The sequence below is a fragment of the Emys orbicularis genome, chromosome 9 (genome assembly GCF_028017835.1).
Source record: "Emys orbicularis isolate rEmyOrb1 chromosome 9, rEmyOrb1.hap1, whole genome shotgun sequence".
NCBI lineage: Eukaryota > Metazoa > Chordata > Testudines > Emydidae > Emys > Emys orbicularis.
Window position 1 is genome coordinate 101,047,487 of NC_088691.1, and position 20,568 is coordinate 101,068,054.

General features: G+C 42.0%; 1 protein-coding gene across 1 annotated transcript in view; it reads right to left on the minus strand.

Moving 5' to 3' along the window:
- DIS3L2 (DIS3 like 3'-5' exoribonuclease 2) overlaps positions 1-20,568 on the minus strand; it is a 249,191-nt gene that overhangs the window by 118,091 nt on the left and 110,532 nt on the right. The window contains exon 11 of the mRNA XM_065410584.1: positions 15,447-15,526. Within this exon, the coding sequence (XP_065266656.1) occupies positions 15,447-15,526 (80 nt within the window). The remainder of the gene's footprint in view (positions 1-15,446; positions 15,527-20,568) is intronic.

The window sequence follows — 20,568 nt, forward strand, 5'->3', positions numbered from 1 at the left end:
CTAGTTATGCTGCAGGCAGATGAGAAGTTTAGCATTAGGACTGGACAAAACTAGGTTATTAGATCCTATGGATTAGGGAATATAGACTATGCCATGTATGTTGGAGGGAGAAAGAGGAACTGCTTGAAATCGAACAACTGCATTGCAAGACCCACCAACAAAGAGGAGTTTTCATCCAGAGCTCTACAAAGCAGAAAAACAGATCAAATGACTTGCTTTCACCCAGCAAAGCTTCCTTTAGGCTAACACATTTTGCAAGATTAACAGTAGCTGCGGTCATCACACTGATTACATGCAATCGTAGAAATGCTGCAACTGAAAAACAATCCTGTTTTTCACCTTGCAGAAAGACAGCAAAGCTTTTCCAGCAACACAATTCACTCCTAGTTTAACAACAATTCAGCGGCTGGATAAGACACAAATAATGGACTTGTGCCATCTCCAAGTTCCTGCAATACAGTGTGTGAGCTCATACTGAAGTTTAACAAACGACAGAGCTAACAATGATGCTTCACGAGGCTCCAATTGGTTTTAGAGAGGGGGCTCACTCTCTGATTTGAAAATCTAATTTGTTCGAGCCCACTCCCAGATGTTGTATGGATGCAAAGCTGATCAGATGCTGAAATCAAATGTGAACGTTTGTGTGTGTCACCTCGCAGGAGAGGTAAGAGCGAGCTCGTTTTTGACTTCTTCGCTGATGATCTCACTTTCTTGAACAAAAACAGTCTGAAGAACTTTTTTCCCTTCATTATTGAAAAAAGGATTAAAGAGGGGAGGAGGGGAGAGAAGAGAAAAGGCTCTTTCAATCTGCAAGTGCTCAGCAAGAATTGCCAACACAGCGATGTGTGTCAAGTGTTTGTTCTAGGACTTTGAAAGCTGAAGTTTCTATTTATGGGAACGGCAAGTAAGACAACACCCTGGTAGTATATTCATATTCAGAGAAGGCAACCAAGCAAGTTAACATCGCACAGGTTTTTGGCATGCACTGTATAGGAAAAAGCAAACATTTCATGGCCACGAAGCTCAAAACCCACCATGAAGATAAGGTGGCAGACGACAATTCCTTAGAATTTGTACACTTCCTCCTGGTTTCTACCCCTCCACCACCAGGAGAAAAGATGACTTAAAAACTTCTGTTACTGTTCATCTGCAAATGTAATACAAGAGTATGGCTGAAACAAAGACAAAGACAAACGACTAATTGAGGTTTGCTTACTATTAGCACTACAGAAGTGTAGGGCCCCAGGCAAGAATTAGGGTCTCATTGTGGTAGGTGCTGCACAGAGAAGTAAAAGACAATCCCTGCCACAGAGAGCTCCCATTCTAGAACGAGGACAAGATGCAACAGGTGGATGAAACAAATAGAGGTAGGAGGGTTGGGAGGACTTGGTATCAGTAAAAATAGTACCCATTTGGTTACATGGCATCAGGTGGATGGCACTTAAGGTATGTCTACACAGCCCCTGGGAGGGTGCATCCAAGTGCAAGCAGACAAACACACTCTAGCTCTGCTCAAGGGAGCACACTAAGAATAGCGGTGTGACCACAGAGGCATGGGGGGGGGCGGCTCAGGCAAGCTGCTTGAGTATACCTGGGGGTTGGGCTGAACTGTAGTTGGGTCCCAGCATGAGCCGCCATCCAGGCCACCTGTGGCCATATTGCTAATTTTAGCGTGATAGTGCGTCTCTCGCTAGCCATACTGGGAAGCTAGACATACCCTCTGAGTACACTGAGTCGTGGGGAAATGACTGGAACTCGTTACTACTAAACTTCTCTAGCACCAGTGGCATTCACAGTGCTTTAATATACACTATTACATGACGTTCCTGCCTCAGGGAATCCTCACACAATGGATGCAACAAGAGGCGTTAGATCTGGTGACATATTTACCTATTTTAGGCAGCAGCAAGACCATCACAGTAGCATATGGTCACCAAAGAAGAGCAAACAAGGATTACACTGGTACCTCCAAGTTTCATATACTAAAGTGCCTGGCTTGGAAGATATGGTGGAAGAAAAGTAGTTGTAAAAAACTGCCCACCAAAGAGTAAGTTATTTAGACTGCTCTGAAGCTCAAAGACTAAAAGAATAGCTTTTATTTGTCAGCTGAGGTCACTTTTCTAGCCCAGAATGCAAAGCTATTGTTCAAACAAAAGTTGTGTTTTATTTCATTTATTTTAAAATAATGAGGGGAAAATGCTTAAACCTTACTTGCATGCCCCGTGGCCATTTTGGTTTCTGAAACCACATTGCAACTGGGCATGAATCTATTGCCTTGTTTACCAAGAAACTCTAAACCTTTTAATGGCACATGATGCTGGTCCAGCCCTCTGAAGTACAGTTACACATATTTTCAGTCATTAATATTTTTCCTCTCTCACTAAACCCTCCTGTTATCAGCTCCTTTGACATAAAACGTGGAAGAAAAACTTTTGGCAATAAAAACAGTCCCATGTCTTGAGTTAGTGGATGAGTAAGTGTGGAGCTAAGTTAGCATTTTCACACAATCGTCGTCATGAAAATTACTTTCTAAAAGATCTCCTGTATCTTCATTTCTGGAACCCGCAGAGCTGGGGGGTAGGGAGTTTAAGTACGCAACGTCTGCTAAAGTGAACATTCTGAAAAGAGGCAAGAACTGGCTATGCATACACAGTGTACAACACTACATGGCAAAGATACAGATGAGGTGCCATGTGCCACCAAGCTTCTCAGCAGCTGTCAGCTTCAGGGGAGGTTCCATTCCAAACCTCTCCACCGTAGATCAGAACTAGAAAGGCTCCCCAGCACCTACCACGATAGATACAACTCTCCTGCTTCCCACCCCATAAAGAGGTGCCTCTCTGAGGTCTTCAAGGCACTTGAGCTTCTCTCCACAATTCTACAAGATGATTAATTATTCATTATTTGTACTACGGTAGCATCAAGAGGCCTCAGCTGAGACTGGATCCCAACTCTGCTCAGCACTGTACCTACCCATAGTGAAATACAGCAATATTTCCAACCTCAAGCATTCAAAATTCATGAATCAAGCCCCCCAAATCATGAGATTTGCTTAAAAATAAAATATTTTTACAAATAATTTTAGGTTATTTTTGTTTTCTGGCTTCATAGCCTTCAGGGTTCACATTTTCAAACTGTTTTCTGCATCTATGGGGGCTAGAAACTTATTAAAAAAACCAACAGATTCTCACTTAGTCACACAAATCCAGGAACTGGGGTTTTAAACAAATATTGCCACATACGCAACACAATCATGAGCCAGCAACAAGCAGGTAGTCTCTGCCCCAAAGAGCTTACAAATCTAAATAGACAAGACAAACAAAGGATGGGTAGGGAACCAACAAAGAAAGACGTGTAATCTTAAAATGTTGTTTTCTCCCACTTGAAAGTCTTTGTACTTCCCGGTTTTCTGAAAATATCTGAGAACACATCCGGACAGCCAATGACATGAGCGATGCATGCAACGATGCATTCAAGAATCTCTTCTGAGAACCAGGAAGTTCCAAGAGGATTGCACAGAAAGGGAGAAAAATAAGCTATAAATTAAAAAAAAATTTAATATCACTAGTGTGATTAGTGAGGGCACCGAACACCAATCTGTGAATAACTCCTGCTTGCTTTGTAGCTCGCTCTTACAGTGCTGTTTTACTCTGAAAAATGCCTGTGTGAAAACAGCCCCTCGTAATTCAACAGAGTTGGTCCTTGTGTGTACTGTGTTCATTCACACTCATCTATGCTCACTTCAGTGATTAAAAGGCTTTTTTCATCCCCCTTTTTATTCTGGTTACTTCAATATTGCTAGAAGAGTGAGAGCTGTAATCCCTTCCTCCTTGTGCAACCACAGCATTGTTGACTAATGGTTGATTTACACACAGTTTGTGTATCGCTAGAAACTGATAAAGTTAAAGCAGTAACAGTTCCTTAGCATGGATGCAGCTGTACTGGTATAAAGGCATTTATAACAGCATAGCAGCATGGAGTTCTGCAGCACAGCCCTACCTCTCTTCTATTTATCTCTTAGAACATTTGCATGACAACAGTACTTGCATTTCAGAGTCCTTCTGCTCTAACCCGGAGGTCATCTAGCCCTCTGACATCAAGTGAGCACTGCGGAAGTGACTGCAGTTTTACAAACAGGATTAGGGTTGGCTTCAGGTAGGGGGAAAAACAGAAGTAGATGTTCTCATGACGCGGCCTTAGCGATAAAGAACAAGTGAAGACGAAAAGCAGAAATATGAGATTGGAGCTAAACTGCTTCTAAGTGGAACATTTTCCAAAATTTCCATGGCTGTATCACCAGTTCTTCAAATCATTTTAGAATTATGAGGAGACGACTAATTCCATCTATTAGTAAATTAAATACTGTACGCAGGTCTGTCATAGACCCACATACGGTCTTTGTCCACAGCAGCTAATAAATTAAGCATCCAATGTACTAAAACCATTCCATAATAGGGTTTAAGAGCTACCTTTTATACTGCAAAACTAAATGTGTAGTACACCTTCATAACAAGGCGTCTCCTGGCACTTTACAAACAATGCATTAGAGAGCCCTGGTTTTATATGCCAAAATCCTAAGCCAAATCATTTAAGTTTAGATTTAAATACTAGGGGCAGACTTGACATTTGAAATCTCCGCTAAGAACGAATTCCACAACACTTCCCAGCTCTGAAGGGCAAGTTCTGAGAGGCAAGTGGAAAGCTCTCGATGAGCACCAGTCTTGAGAGTGCACAAGGTGCAATTCTTTACCAGGAAAGCAGTGTACACCTTTGAAGCACTGGGGCTGTCCTGTGAACTTTCAGCTCCTGTGACAAGTCTTGCTGCTGAATTTTGAACCAGCTGCCTGTGATACCATATCACATTCCTGAGACAGGCAAGCACAGCATTGCAGGAGCCCATTTCTGTGGTCACTAGGGCATCGGTTGCTTCTAAACCAGTTTCTGACAATAGGTACTGCTGCTCTCAAGATGGTAACGTTTTCACAAGCACCTAAGTGGTTTAGGAAGCCTAAGCCCTATTGACCTTGCACGAGACTTAGGGTAGGTCTACACTTACCCGGTAGTTCGGCGGCGAGCAATCGAACTTCTGGGTTCGACTTATCGCGTCTTGTCTGGATGCGATAAGTCGAACCCGGAAGTGCTCGCCGTCGACTGCGGTACTCCTGCTCGGCGAGAGGAGTACTGCGGCATCGACGGGGGAGCCTGCCTGCCGCGTGTGGACCGAGGTAAGTTCGAACTAAGGTACTTCGAACTTCAGCTATGTTATTCACGTAGCTGAAGTTGCGTACCTTAGTTCGACTTGGGGGGTTAGTGTAGACCTGCCCTTAGATTCCTAAGAGCCTATGCCACGTTTCACGCAATAGCAGTAGGCCTGTGGGTGACTCAGGCTCTGGATATCCCCAGTGAAGACCACAGAACCATGTCTCCCATTGGGATGGCAGACATAAGCAGGGAGACCCAACCATCCAAATCCTGTATGCGCATAAGCATTTATACTCTAGCAGACAGTATCCAAATAGAGAGCGCAGCCTGCTTGTTGGCTTCATGCTTTTATGAAAGGTTACCAACTGAATTCCAACTAGAAAGTGTCAATATAAATTAGAACAGAATTGGCAAGAAGTTGCCCGGCTGGTGATCTTGATCATTCAGGTGAGGCGCGTAAGAACTCCTTTGTGTAAGAGTTCCTATTGGAAAATTAAGTTTGATATTTTCACAGATGGGAAACGCCCTCGGGAGGAACATACCAAATATTTACAAGGGCAGAACTTACTACTGCATGTATGAAATAAATGTTTAATTGCAGGCTAGAGGGCAAAGCAGAGAAGTATCCCAGAGATCAAGTCCCGCACATAAAAAGCTGAGCTTTATTTATATCACTGAGCAAGAAGTAAAAGGGAAACATGAAAGCAAGACACAAGTTTATTCGTGCTAAGCGTCAGGATGAATGAGAGAACTGCACAACTGGTCAGGCAGGCACACCATGGTGGGGGGAAAAGAGAGCATCATATTTCTCTGAAGCATCGAATACTGATCGACCGTGGAGGCAGGATATCAGACTAGCTGACCCTGTCTCTGGTCTGCTCTGGCAACACCTGTGCACACACTGCAAGCAGAAAGATGGACGAGGCCCGGGTGGGAAACTGCTGCAGGCGAAGGAAAGCGCTCTCCCATTTCTGTGATGTCACCTGTTTAGATAGGAAGCTCTTTGAGGCAGGGTCCTGTTTTCCCACCTAGGGCGACCAGATGTTCCAATTTTATAGGGACAGTCCCGATATTCTGGGCTTTTTCTTATATAGGTGCATGTTACCCTCTAGCCCGTCCCGATTTTTCACACTTGCTATCTGGTCAACCTATTCCCACCATGTGTGCAAAACTGCCTAGCAACTTTTGGATATTGCATAAACAGCGAGTTCTCTTAAGCAGCACTATCAGTTAAACTGGCTTTTTATTCAAAAGATCATTGGATAGAAAAAAAAAATAATGCGCAAAGGACTAGAAATAGGGAAAAAAACACTGCTGGTTTCTCTGTTGAACACAGAATCAACCAGGCAGGGAGCACCAGAGATAGAAGGTCTGGGCGAATATTCCTGACTTGGGCCCCAAGTGAACCTTTGTTCCAGATCTTTTTCCCAACAAATGGCAGCTGGAGACACACTCAGATTAAACCTCCCATTAAGACAAGTTGTTAAGCAGGTCAGTGAGGCAGTGATTGTGCTTCTGTGAAAACACATTTCCATCTCAGAAGGAGCTCCTTGCTGGTAGCTGAAAGCTGCCACAGGAAACTGAGATTGGCTGTAACAAGACTTTTCTTAACAGCAAGGCTCACAGCCAATGTGGTGAAGGGAAAAGGGACAAATTTCTGGCATTCAGACCACAAATTGTTTCTATTGCTATCAAAGTCCCACTCAAGAAGCTAATTCTATCAGGAAATTTGCATTCATCGACTACAGAGAGATGGGAAGTGGCACCCAACAGCCTTCAAGATAAATTACAATCATTTTGGGTGTAGGAGGTCGCCCTGTTCCTGAAATGAAGGTCTGAAGGGGGGAGGGACCAAGGTTTCTTTTCTACGAGGTGGGTCCCTTTTGTGATGTCTACATTGAACACAGTCACGTTGCCCAGGCTGCATGGGCCTTGGCCTTCAAACAGACCTTGCGATTCAGTAACAGCCAAACATGTCGAAGGTATTTCCTTCAAGCAGCCTTGACAATTCAGCTTCTTTTAGGATAGGAGGTAGCCTCTGAGCTTTCCCTATATTTCTTTTTCTACCCTTTGTATCTTCCTGTCATCCAACTTTATATTTATACCCTTCCTAAAAGCTTACTTCTGAACTAGTTTTTACACTTTCCAAGTAATGAACATACAGTTAATGACCAAGAAGTACTGTACTGAATTATACTGTAAGGGGATTTTTTCCCCTCCACTATAACTGAAATCTTAAAGTCCTAAGAGTTGGCAAATTAAAAACTAAATCAAACCTCCAGCTAACTGGGTATTTGCTATGAATATTTTTATGACAGAATCTTTGGTATTTGGACAAAACGAACAAAATTCAGGAGTGAGATTAACTGTGTGGGAGTTTATTTTCAGCTCCATTCGTACTCTCTTATGTTTACTCTTTAGATGGGTCTTCAGAGTCCGATCTATTCACTGACAAAGCCCAGTTTCCACTAGATTTTCCTGTGCGCTGCCTATGAGTTGAAGTTTTTCTTCATGGACACTTCAGGCATCTGGCCTTCAAGGCCCTTTGCAAAGAATGGAAATCCCAGGTAGGATGTCTCCAAAAGGTAGTATACGAAAAATACTCCGAAGCCCTTTATCCAATTACCAGACTCCTGAATTGCATAGACTTCAACGCTTGCTTTTTGGTGTTTTCTTGAATATTTAATTGAAGCTTATTTTTTACCCCATACCGATAAATGATCATAAGATCCACTGGTACATGAAAGTCTGTACCCCTAAATCTTTGGGAATTGTCCCAGGTCCTGAATGTATTAAGTTATTTACCCAGGTCTGAGTTGTAACTTTGATTGGAGAGCTCATTCTCATGGCAAGAACAAACCAAATGACCATTATTAAATGTCTATGCTGCTGCTTGCATAACCAAGTTCAAGTATTGTACGCATGCTTGCTAATTCAAATTGCCCATATTCAAATTGTAAGCTTTCTGGAATAGAAGCAGAGTCTTTTTTTAAATAGCCAAAGCACCATGCAAAGTTGTCATGCAATCTATATCTACAGAAGGATTTCATGTAGTGAATCGTGCACACGTTCAACAATTTAAGCTTTCATTTAATCTTCATGAAAACTTGCTTTTAAATAAATGCAAGAAACAAAATTATAGTTAGAGCCTAACAACTGCTACCCCAAAACAGGTCACGGTTCCATTCTCTATTAGCTTCCATCCCGTGCTTCTCTACCAAAACTATCCAGGCACAGCAGAACTTCAGAGTTACAAACTGACCGGTAAACCACACCCCTCATTTGGAACCGGAAGTACAAGATCAGGCAGCAGCGGAGACCGGGGACTGTGTAATACAGTACAGTGTTAAACACAAACTGCTAAAAAAGAATAAAGGGGAAGTTTAAAAAAGATTTGACAAAGTAAGGAAACTGTTTCTGTGCCTGTTTCATTTAAATGAAGATGGTTAAAAGCAGAATTCTTCTTCTGCATAGTAAAGTTTCAAAGCTGTAGTAAGTCAATGTTCAGTTGTAAACTTCTGAAAGAACCACCATAACATTTTGTTCAGAGTTACAAACGTTTCAGCGTTACATACAACCTCTATTCCCGAGGTGTTCATCACTCTGAGGTTCTACTGTATTGGGAACAGTACATTTTCTCTTGAACCACCATTTATTTGGGGCCAGGTTGCAATACCCTTATTCATACTAAACAGTACCTTACACCATGGGTAGTCTCAATGATTTAAAGGGTGACACAATCTGGCTCTCCATGATCCCATTCCACTCTAGCCTTGAAAAATTAGAGGTGATGCCTGCTAACGTAGGAACAACCAACTTTTCATTTAAAACAACAAAAGTGTAAGATACACTATGAGTAGTGCAATCTATCTAGTATTACACGGGAACACATACAGTAGCCATCTGTATTTGAGACAGACCGGAATATACACTGCATATTGCAAAGAATTTGTAACCACAAGCACTGGATGGAAACCCAGGGAAATGTACCTGTTTCTAATCATTGTAACATGTCTCTTTCACTTTCCCAGTGAAATAACATAGTTCAGTTCCCAAACAAGAAACCACTGGGTTAATCAACTGGTAACATTGAGTTGTGTTAACTAATCACATCAGATACCCTAGGAAAAACTGCTTGCCTGTTCCCCAGAATCCCACTGCTTACATGTCCTTTTTTTCCCCCCTTCATATTTGACTCCTGCAAAAACCTTTTCTTACGTAAGTTGCAATTTATGGTCCTTTTGGATTAGAATCACATACTGATGTGTGGTTTCCATCATTTTCTCTCCAATCCACATCAGGTATCTGTTTCTCTTAAACACCTATCCCCAAAGGAAGGAAGAAAGTGCCACACTCAAAGAATATAACTTTTGTTCAATACACCATTCAGTATTATAGTGTTTATTCTAAGCACGTTACTCCAAGAAGGTTGCTGCATGGTTTGCTGCAGGATCCAAATAGAGTAGCTGAAAGCTCTATTATTGTATTGCCAGCCAGCGGCGGCTCCAGGCACCAATGCTCCAAGCGCGTACCTGGGGCGGCAAGCCGCGGGGGGGTGGCCTGCCGGTCCCTGCGAGGGCGGCACTCAGGCTGCCTTCGGTGGCTTGCCTGCAGAAGGTCCGCCGGTCCCGTGGATTCGGCGGCAATTCGGCGGCAGGGACGCCGAAGCCGCGGGACTGGCGGACCTCCCGCAGGCATGCCGCCAAATCCGCAGGACCGGGGACCTCCCGCAGGCAAGCCACCAAAGGCAGCCTGCCTGCCGTGCTTGGGGTGGCAAAAAAGCTAGAGCCACCCCTGTTGCCAGCTCAGGGAAGATTTAAGCAAAAGCTACCAAGTAGCTAGGAGGGATAAAGCTGGATAAAAGGGTGACCAGAGTATTATTATTTATGTCTTATAAAGCAGTACAGAAGTGCCAAGACACTTTACAAAATGAAAACTAAGCTCCTACAGTGCAGGTTACAGGCAAACAACAAGGACTGAAAGACAAGATGAACGTCTGGCCACTTCAGATGTTAGTGAACATGAATTGAGGGTTACAAGGGGTTTTAAATGATTTATTCAACCCATAAGTCACTACAGTTCATAAGGAAGGAGGACATTCCAGGAATAGAGGACAAGATAAAAGACATCACAGAAGTGGGGATGAGGAATGGGTCATCCAAAAAAGCAGCATGAAGGGAGGCAAAAGAAGACAGGAGAAGGGAGACTAAGAAGATATGGAAGGCAGTGAAGGCAAGTACAAGTGACACCAGCTTGATTGGAGAGGCCATTGTGAGCCAGGGAAGGGGGGTTACAGAGGGGTGAGTACGGCTGCAATTACATATGTGAGTCTGGCAGGGACTAGATGGGAGGCTTCAGTGTCAGGAAGGCTAAAGAGGAGGAAATCAAGGGATGAGATGACAGACCTGGGAAAGAGTTTAGCAGAGAGGATGGAAAGGGACGGACAGACCTTGGAAAAGTTACAACGATAAAACCCAGGAGATCTGGTGAATGTGTCTGTGTGGGACCCCCTGCTCCAAAATACAGCACACCAGTGTCATGGGGAGAAGACCAAGGGGGAACCATGGTGATAATAGGTTTAGATATATTCTGCTCTGATTCAGCCTTAAGTTACGGAATTTTTCTCTCAGTAATAACAGCAACTAGATTTTGTAAAATAACATGGGGCTGAGAAGAGGGGAAGAAGTTCCACTGGACCTGAGGTGGTTTTCAATCACCATGTAAAACGACGTGGGTAATGTGATTTAGTGGATTCTAGTAGGGATGTTACACAGCAACTCTGTAAACATGGTTAACAATATCACTTCAAAACTGGAGTCACGAAATGCACATAGAGAACAGACAACCCACTAGCAGCATACCCGAAAATATACTGATTCGCTTCAGCTAATTATTTCCTACCACAGTCCATAGAATTTCTGAGCAGGAAATTGTTTGCCTTTAAATTTGTCAAATATCAACTCCGTTTCCACTAGCAAGTAGCCAACAAACATGTACAACTGACCCGACTGTGATACGTTATTGGAAATCTGCCAGATGTCTACAAATAATTCCCACAAACAGCATGGCGAATATTTGAAATTTGAGCAGTTTTACTGGACATACTAGTCACATGGTATGCTTCTGTTCCATGACTGGATGAGAATCATTCTTAGGTTCTCTTTTCTGGTGAAAATTTTGATGATTGTAAGTTCAAAGTTTGCTTTCCATGAACATTCAGCAATATTTGCTTGAATTTAATTGTTCTGATACACATTGCTGGCTGCCAGTAATCTCATTCACTAGACTATGTGCAGAAAGCATCAAAAAGACTACAAATACAAAGAAAATGAATTTGTTTAAGAACTCAATTATTCACTGAATGTTTTCTACATCATTCACAGAGCTCTAACTGCAATTCAGATTTGTCTCCTACTCTGTAAGTGTGGTTGACCATCTAAACGAAGTACAGTATGGAAATAAAATTATTTGTGTAACAGCTTTAGAACTATTGGGGCAGATTGTTTTAAAAATAGACATATATCGATGTGAACAGTATGTTTAACTCCATATTTCTTGGTATCATTAATGAGCAGCATGACAGTTAATCAAAGGCAGCTTCCAACATAAGATGGTTCCAGAATTGAACTAGTGCATTTCCTGACATACATCCTAGAAAAGCTCCCAACTGCTGCCTAATTTTGCCATGAGATTCTGCAGCAAATATGTATTTACAAAAAACTACCGCGTCTATCTCCTCATTCATTCCTTGTCTCCTCCCCTGAGGGCATCTCCCATTGTAATGGATCTGTGGGCTCTCCTGCAGAAATAGATTAATCATATATATTAATTACTGAGTGAGCATAGTACACAGAAGTCTCCCTCCAATGACAGGAACTAGTGAAGTCCGCAGGTTTCAGTTGTGAAACTTACAACCCTATGTCTCTCTTTGTACGTTGCATAAGATCCTTCAGGCCAGGAAGCTTTCATCGCTCTGAATAAATTAACACAAATGTTCAAGGGGAGAGAAGGCTTCTAGCCTTAGAAAGCACCAATATCTAAAGCCTTGGCAAGTGGGGTTTTTTTTTCTTTATTATTTATGATGGGTGATGCAGACCACCAGAGAGATTTTCTGAATTGGGTACTGCATTCAATAGCGATTTTTAGAGCTCTTCTGACATCAAGAATGTGCCAGGTGTGTTTTTAAATTTTTTTCACATATGGACAAAAAAAAAGATGAAAAAAAAACAATAATTTCTTATAACTGGGTTTATTTTTGGAATAAGGCTGCATTAACTCTTAGCAAAACTTTGCCCTCATGCGAGAGGCAGTTCTGCTGTTCCCGGATAAGACTTGCACAACTGAAAAAGATACTTGCCCAAGTAATTGCAACCAGGATGACATCCCTTAAAGAGAGAAATTCTCAGGGCACTCCTGACAAGGAATCAAAGGGGTGCTTCACCTGGGCACTCTGTACAAGAGTTAGCTCCCCAAGTGGAGCTCTATTGACGTACAGGTGAAAAGCGAGGCAGACCTTAGAAAGCTTATGTCTGGATTAGAGGACAATCTGGCTCCTGCTTGCTGCCACTGGTGAGCTGGAAATAGCTACCACTTGGATTTTAGAGTCTGATTTAGGCTCATATTAAGACTTTACTGTAAGACCTTCAATAACAATAAGTGTGTGTGTATATATATTGTTTGCCTTTGCCTTGACTGCAAAGGCCCATGATAATGATTTAGCACTAGGCCTTACCTATAGACTGGGCCCTCGAAGATGCCATGTGTGGAATACAGGTGTGTTACGAACAAATCCAAACCCCCTAATTTAACAGGAACCTCTCAAATATCACGTAGCTAGATTTAATTTCTCTGGGCTTGTGTCCGGAATTTTGGTCCTTGAGAGTGGATTCCTCTTGCACAGGAGGCAGCACTGAGCAGTGGTGGCCACCTGAATTGGATATAAGAACTGGGACCTTCTTGGACAATATGAGGCCACTTGCCTTGATTCTGATTTTTAAATTTATTATTGTACTGGAGAACATTGGGAACCGAAAGAAACAATCGCGCTTTTGGCCATGGAAGACAGAGCATGACTGAAGCTGTGACCTATTGTTCTCTTCATCTGGAATAAGACATGAGTAATTTCACTGAATTCTGAATGCAAATAGGTCCAGTGATGGCTAGGGGACCCCACCCTCCTACTCTACTCATAGACCTTGGGCTGTAAACACCACTCTCCTGGTCCCATCCGTTTCGTGCTTAGCCAGTTGCTGTGCCAGCCCAGCCCAGACATGCTGGACTGGAAGCAGAGCTATCTAAATAAAATTGGTTTCAAGACTCCACTAGTAAACGTCCTCAGTATGACCCATTGTAGTCTCCCCTTTAACCAGTTCTGTATCCATCCTCAATAGTGGGGCCACTCCTAGCTTGACATGACTGATGGGTCATGTATCTGTCTCCAAGGAGCTGCAAGCAGGTACAAGACCCATTGGAATGGATCTGCGGACTTTCGCTGGGAAGAAGAAATTCCAGTCTAGGTAGATATTCCCCTTAAATGCCTTCTCCTGAACATTTTATGGATGAGAGAAATATGCAGACATATAAACCAGGAGCTATTACATTGAATGGCTCAATGGAGCAGTTGCTTTTAAAATCCTTACAAATCTGATCAATACAGTCTCAACGCAAAAGTGCCCAGAGTTTCACATTTTAGTTCTGAATGCGCTGAAATTTGCAGTTTCACTATAAATTTACAGATGGCTCAAAAGACAACGAAGCAATAGTGTTAACAGAAGAGAGTCTGGACTTTTTGAAGACTATTTAAAAAATCTGCTAGTGTTTCGTGCAGACTGGTAGTAAGACAATATTGTTATTTAACTTTGCTTCAGAACTGCTAGCATACAATATAATTAGAAATAATTTTACTGGCCTCACATTTCCTTTCATCTGTGATCTTGTATCTCTGTTTTATTGCCCTGTTATACTATACTGTACCTGGGTCTGAATGACATGAGAATTTATGGGCTGTGTTACTCAAAAACAAAAAACCTTTGAGGGAGACACATCTACCAACAACTTTTTTTGGAATCACGTCTCTAATCTTCCTCGTTATTGTGAATCATCACAGTATGATCACATCAGATGATCTCAAAGAAACAATATAGAGACTTTATTATCTGCATTAACATGAATATGATCATCATGCCATATTTCTAAATCAAATGCACTATGGAAGCTTTTCTGAATTAAACAGAGCTCTCTCAAGTCCATCCACTACTTGTTTGGCAGTGCAGGTATTCAAATGGGAAGCTCTAAAAGTCAAATCTTCAGGATTTGGCACATGGAATGTTTTGTCCTGCAGGTTTACTGTACAGTAGAACCTCAGAGTTACGAACACCTCGGGAATGGAGGTTGTACATAACTCTGAAATGTTTGTAACTCTGAACAAGACGTGATGGCTAGTCTTTCAAAAGTTTACAACTGAACAGTGACTTAATACAGCTATCAAACTTTACTGTGCAGAAGAAAAATGCTGCTTTCCCTTTATTTTTTTTTTAGAAGTTTACATTTAACACAGTACTGTACTGTATTTACTTTTTTTTTCCCCCCCTCCCATCTCTGCTGCTGCCTGATTGTGTACTTCTGGTTCCAAATGAAGCATGTGGTTGACTGGTCAGTTAGTAATTCTGGTGTTCGCAACTCTGAGGTTCTATTGTATAATAGTTTCAAGTCGAGACTAGGCAAAACAGAAAACTTAAAAGGCAAATAGCAAGAGCGAAATGCAAGTTCAAGAGGTACAAACTGCTCATGCAAGTATTACGAGTTTTCCCGCAATAAATACCAAGAGGGAATTTCAGCCAACAAGGACCTTCAAAAAGGTATCATGTTCTTTTATCCAGGTACAGCGTATCCCAGATCATGCAGTTCTACTAAAACTTAAAACCCAAATGAGGTCTATTAGCCCAGTAGATATAACTCCCACAAAGACTGAAGAAGACAGATACAACTCAGATAAAGTTACAACTCTTATTATGACAGTCATGTTGGTTCCGCATATACCGATGCCAAGAGTTAAGAATACAGTTTAAAGAGTTCTGCTTTAAGAGGTTTCAGAAATAGAGCAATTAAAAGAAGAAAATAAAACTTGTTTAATACTCTACTCTCATTTAAGAAGAACAGGTTTGCACGGAAAATTAAACATGAATGTGTGTGCCAAATGCTAAAAATAAACACTGGGAGAGTATTTTGTAAGATACATGTCATACCATCAGGAAGTTGTTTGCAGGACAAGGCATCATCAAGGTCCCTGGCAGTTGATGGATCAATGGTGAAGATGCATTCTTTCCTATCAATAAAAAAAGGGAACTTAACATCTTTTTTTGTTTTGCACCCAGACACACAGCCCATCAGAAAAGCCCAGCCAACAGTGAAGTTTTCAGGAGCAAGGCCATTGAAACATATCACATCTTCCAATCTAACTGCTTCCCCAACCTTCAGAGATCCCCTCAGAAGCAACCTTCCGACACGAAAAAGGCATTTGGAATAATGGAACAATTAGAGGATGCTGACTTGTGTGACTTGTGTCCCCCCTTGGAACTGTTTGTTTTACACCTTTCTCATCTAATTATCAATTTTCCTCCACAAAAGTAAACAATCCATCCCGCAAAGTTCCACTGACTTCCACTGGGGTGAAAAGTTCTTCCTGCCCCAACTCCTTTTTGACAAAGTAGGAAACAAAAATATGACAATTTTATACATTTTTTTTTAACAGTGTTTACAAATAACGAACTTTGGCATTGTGACTTGATACTGGAGTAAGTCATCTGAAGACAGGGAGTACAATGGAGCAGGAGACCTTCCAAGTATCTGGCAGGGACGGAACAGAGTGAGGGTACGTGAATGGAGGAGCTTGCAACACTTGAACATATCCAGCCTTTCAAAATTGACTAGCCCTGACACACATCTGCTCATGCACTCTACTCCTCATGAATAATAATAATAAAGGAATGGTATTTAATTCTCCTGGGGCAAGTAGAATTTTGCAGGTTTTCCTTACTTGTTTGTTAACACAAAGTACAGAGCCAGTGGGAATAAAAATGAATGACTTGATGGCCATAATGGAATTATGAATGAAAGGCTGATGGAAACAGACTAGTCTCCACAAAATCCTGGAGCTTTCAGGAGCCCACTGGCAAAGTTGTATGCTGCCTGTAGGAAATACAAATCTGCAGATATATTCCAAACACAGCGTATGTAAGTGCTCTGAATTCTCAGTATGCTGGGAACCTGTATTTCTCTAAGTACTGCACCGGAGTTGAGTAAAAGGAGATTGTCACCAGCTAGTAAAACTAAATTGAACATGAATAACCTTCATCTCTTGTCCTAAACAGTTGTGAAAAAAGCCAGATGCCACGTCCTCTCTAATACCACGGACAAAGTTAGAGCAAAATGGAGTCTGCAAAATGTTTAAGACCCAAGTTGAAAGATCACAGAGTGAAATCAAGTGACACTGTCTGTTTGGCCTCAGTTCAGTCCTTAGTGAGCAGACACTGTACGGTAAAGTGGTTCATGCAATCATGCATGTTATAGCGAGACTATTGTGCATCTCTAGGAAAAAACGGGCTTTGAAAAAGATTTGAATCAGCATGAACATCAGAAGAAGTTAGAGACGGAAGTAGATGCTAGGTCAGCTAGCTAGAATTAGCTAATCAATTTTTTAGCACTCAGAGGCCTCAGTTAAGACTGAGGTAGATGTCCTGCAGACACATTAGAAGGTGCAGTCCCCCCGCCTCAAAGAACTTACAACTACATATACATATAATCTGTATAATATCTTATGTTGATAGACACAGTCATATATCAATAGTAGTGGAATTATAAAAATACCAGAAATGGGAAATAAATCTAGGTAGGCAGCAGGTTTGTTCCAAGAGAGATAAGACAGAACACAGCGTTTGACTTCAAGAACCATTACATATTAAAGAGCAGTTTGGCAGAATACACTAGCGAGCTGTAAGCTGAAGCCTAGGGCTTGAGTGCCCAACAAATGAATCATTTTAAATTCCTACGTCAGGGGCCCCCTTCAGTGGGGGCTGAACAAACTACGGCAAACTTCCTGTAATGCACGTGGATTGTGGCGGGGTTCCAACTGCAGACAGTTCTGGGGCGTGCAGTGGTGGAACTGGAGTGGGGTGGGTGCTACAGCATTTTTTTTCTTTCCAGTATAATCTTAAGAATGAGTGCAAACCCCACAAAACACATGCTGCCGAAGTGAGGCTGCTGAGGGATAGAGACCTGATTCTCGTAGCTATCTCCTTTTTGGCCAATTTCTCTCTTCAAATCAGTAAGTCTCAGTTCATTGATGCTACAGGAGATGCACAGCTGAGAAGCACAGCGCACTTCTCCTGCCCCAGAGGAACATTGTTTATTAAACTGCAAGAAGTGTGTGGGTTAGTTAAGGGAGGAATTATGTTTACATTTAAAGGAATATTGCCAAACATATATAGATATTAAACAGTACACGTGTCATGTGAATTTAGAAGCTTTAAAATCTAAGGGTGTGCACCTGTGCGCACACAGGTCTGTGTATTTCTAGCACACTTATTACTGTAGTTCTTAGATGTTACTGGTAGTATCTATTGCTATTTGTCTGATATTAGTATAAATTTGTGCAGTTCTGCCAAATATACTAAGGAGATTTCTAATGCACCTAACTTCCATTAGCCTTTGAAAATCTCCCCCAATACATTAGTTTTCTCATCCTATAGCAAACCTGCCTAATCCTCAGATAAATGTTCACTTCTGGTCCTTTATTATATATATCCAAACAAATTGGAAATAGCTAGTGATACTGGAAGATGCAAGATCTTCTAAACTGCACTGATTTTGATCTGCTTACAGTCCAACTATCCAGCACCATAAATCAACCAATGTAATGACCTACAAACCATCTTGCTTCCATAAATACATACTCCTTACATTAAAAATCCATCAATGAATGGAATTTCAAGTGATCTCATTCCAAGGAACAGTGCTTACATAATGTCCCTATTTACCATTCTTCGAAGAATCACGTATGTACAGTGCAAGCAAACCCTCCACGTACACTAATATGCCACGTGCTTGCCTGCCTGGTAAGGCCTGGGGCCATAGGTAAGCAGGTACTTACTGTAACCATCCCAGAGAGACAGCTATCATATATAGTCTTACTTTTTCAGGGCATTTAATTTAAGATAGCAGACAACACTGACCTGAAACCAACTGCCCACTTTACAGTGACAAGGTTTAAAGGAAGGGATTAAGAGCTTCTTAAATCCAAGTATGTGGGTTCTTGTTTCAATGGAATAGATAGCTTATTCCAGCTGTTTTGGGCTGCAACCACAAATGTGCGCCACCCATAGCGATTTGTAGCTCTAGGCAGTTTAAAAATTAATAGACTGGTTTCAACAAAGTGCACATTTGCAGTCTGCGTTGGAAAGAAGGGAACATAAATATGCCGGTGCCAAACTCTGAATACATTTATACAATGTAGCAACTAATGGAGCTGCTTTGCTTCCAGACACTTGGCCAATTAAATCTATTGTAGAGGTCAAGGGTGGGGCCCGAGTTCATGAGAACACAAACCAGCAGGGATTGTTGTATATACTTCCAGCCTCTGTAGTGCTACCACAGATGCATTTCATATGCTATATCACCAGAATCCAGGATAAGCATTCGCTACTGCTGAGCAACCTGCTTTCTTGCAAAAGCTAGCCTGATACAAGGCTCCTAGAGTGAGGTATTTATCCTTATACATGTCCAAATGAAGGCACCCCTTACATGCAGCCATGTGCAGTCTAGTTAGGGTTCTTTTAACAACATGTTCAAAATGGGAGGGGGGGGGGGTTAACTACTCAAGGGATCTGAACCTGGAGCCTTTTAATGAGAGTTTTGCCTTGTGCAAAGACTGTGGGGTCACAGAAAGTCTCTGAACAAGCAATATGATGCAAAAAGTTCCACAGAATAAGGGCTAAGTGGACCAAGTCCTGGATCCAAGTAGCCAAGAGGCAAGCATATAGAATACTGGAACTAACTTCTGAAGCAAGCACCTCTGACTTTGTGGTGTGGGAGTGTTCAACTTGTAGCACAAAGTGATGCTTCGGTAGCAGGGTAGGAGGCATAGAAAGAGTCTTTACATTGAATTCTGCATAACAGTGACTGCATGATTCACGTAATAAATAAAACCTCTGGTTTTGATTTTTATCATTATTACAGGCAGCTGCAGGAGCCAGTACTGCAAAAGACAGAGGCCCAAATGCAGCATTTACAGTCATTCTATTATCCATTGACCTATATACTGATTGAAGCCCCATCCCTCCAATCCAAGGACAGATATAGTCTCTAGTATCTTCTCTGATTCCTTCAACCAGCTAACACCACCTCTAATCTCTACTGTGCTTCAGCTAGCTCTCTTTCACCCAGAAGTCTCAGTCACTTCAAGACACCGTCTGTGTCTGTTGAAACGGACAAGGTGCAGTGTCACCAGCGTACCAATAGTCCTGCAAACCAAATCATCTCACTCCTTGGCACGTGTTCCTATGGCCCCTACATGCATTGAAAATGAAGGGTGACAGACCTGACATAAACCACTGCCAAGTGGAGATAAGAAATTGCTCATTGCTCCTCTCGGACTGATGAGAAAAGCCCCTCAGACTCCTCCACGTGTCCCTGCCAGAGTCTGCACCTGTAATGATACCTCCTCCATAGGCCATGGTACAATAGCTCCCAAAAGGGTCAGCCCATGAGCTCCCTGTAACCAGTGGGTGATGGCAAAACCAACCCATGGTAGGTTTTTATTAACAAAACTCAGAGCAGCCGCAATTTCCATGCACCTGTCAAGGAAGAGACTGTTTAAGTGCAAGCAAATATTATGGCTACATGCACATGCAATAACATTTATCACTAACTAATACAAATTGGGTGCTGCCCTCCAGCTCCTGGAAGGCTGCCAAAGCGGTCCTGTGGGCTGCAAAATTTGGCCATCCCTCCTTAAAAAATCCCAAAGGAACAATGTCTTCTTGTCATTACACCTAATAAAAATCTGTTTTATTCATTTTAAAACGTCAAAACATACTTCATAAAAGTAACAAGATGTTCCAGAAGTGTTCATTCCAACATACACACCACTTGGTTAGCTAAAGGAAACTGGTTTAGGAGATATAGACATGCATGGAGTTGAGAGCTTTTCTGGTCTTCACGTTGAAAAGGACTAGAGATAAATGTCTTTAAAGAACCCCCAATTTTGCTGCACTGGCTGAAGACAAACAGCTCAACGTGGAAAGTTACTCTGTACAGGAGCTCTTTCATCCAAAACATATGTTGAACACAGCCTTGCAGAAGCATACTCAC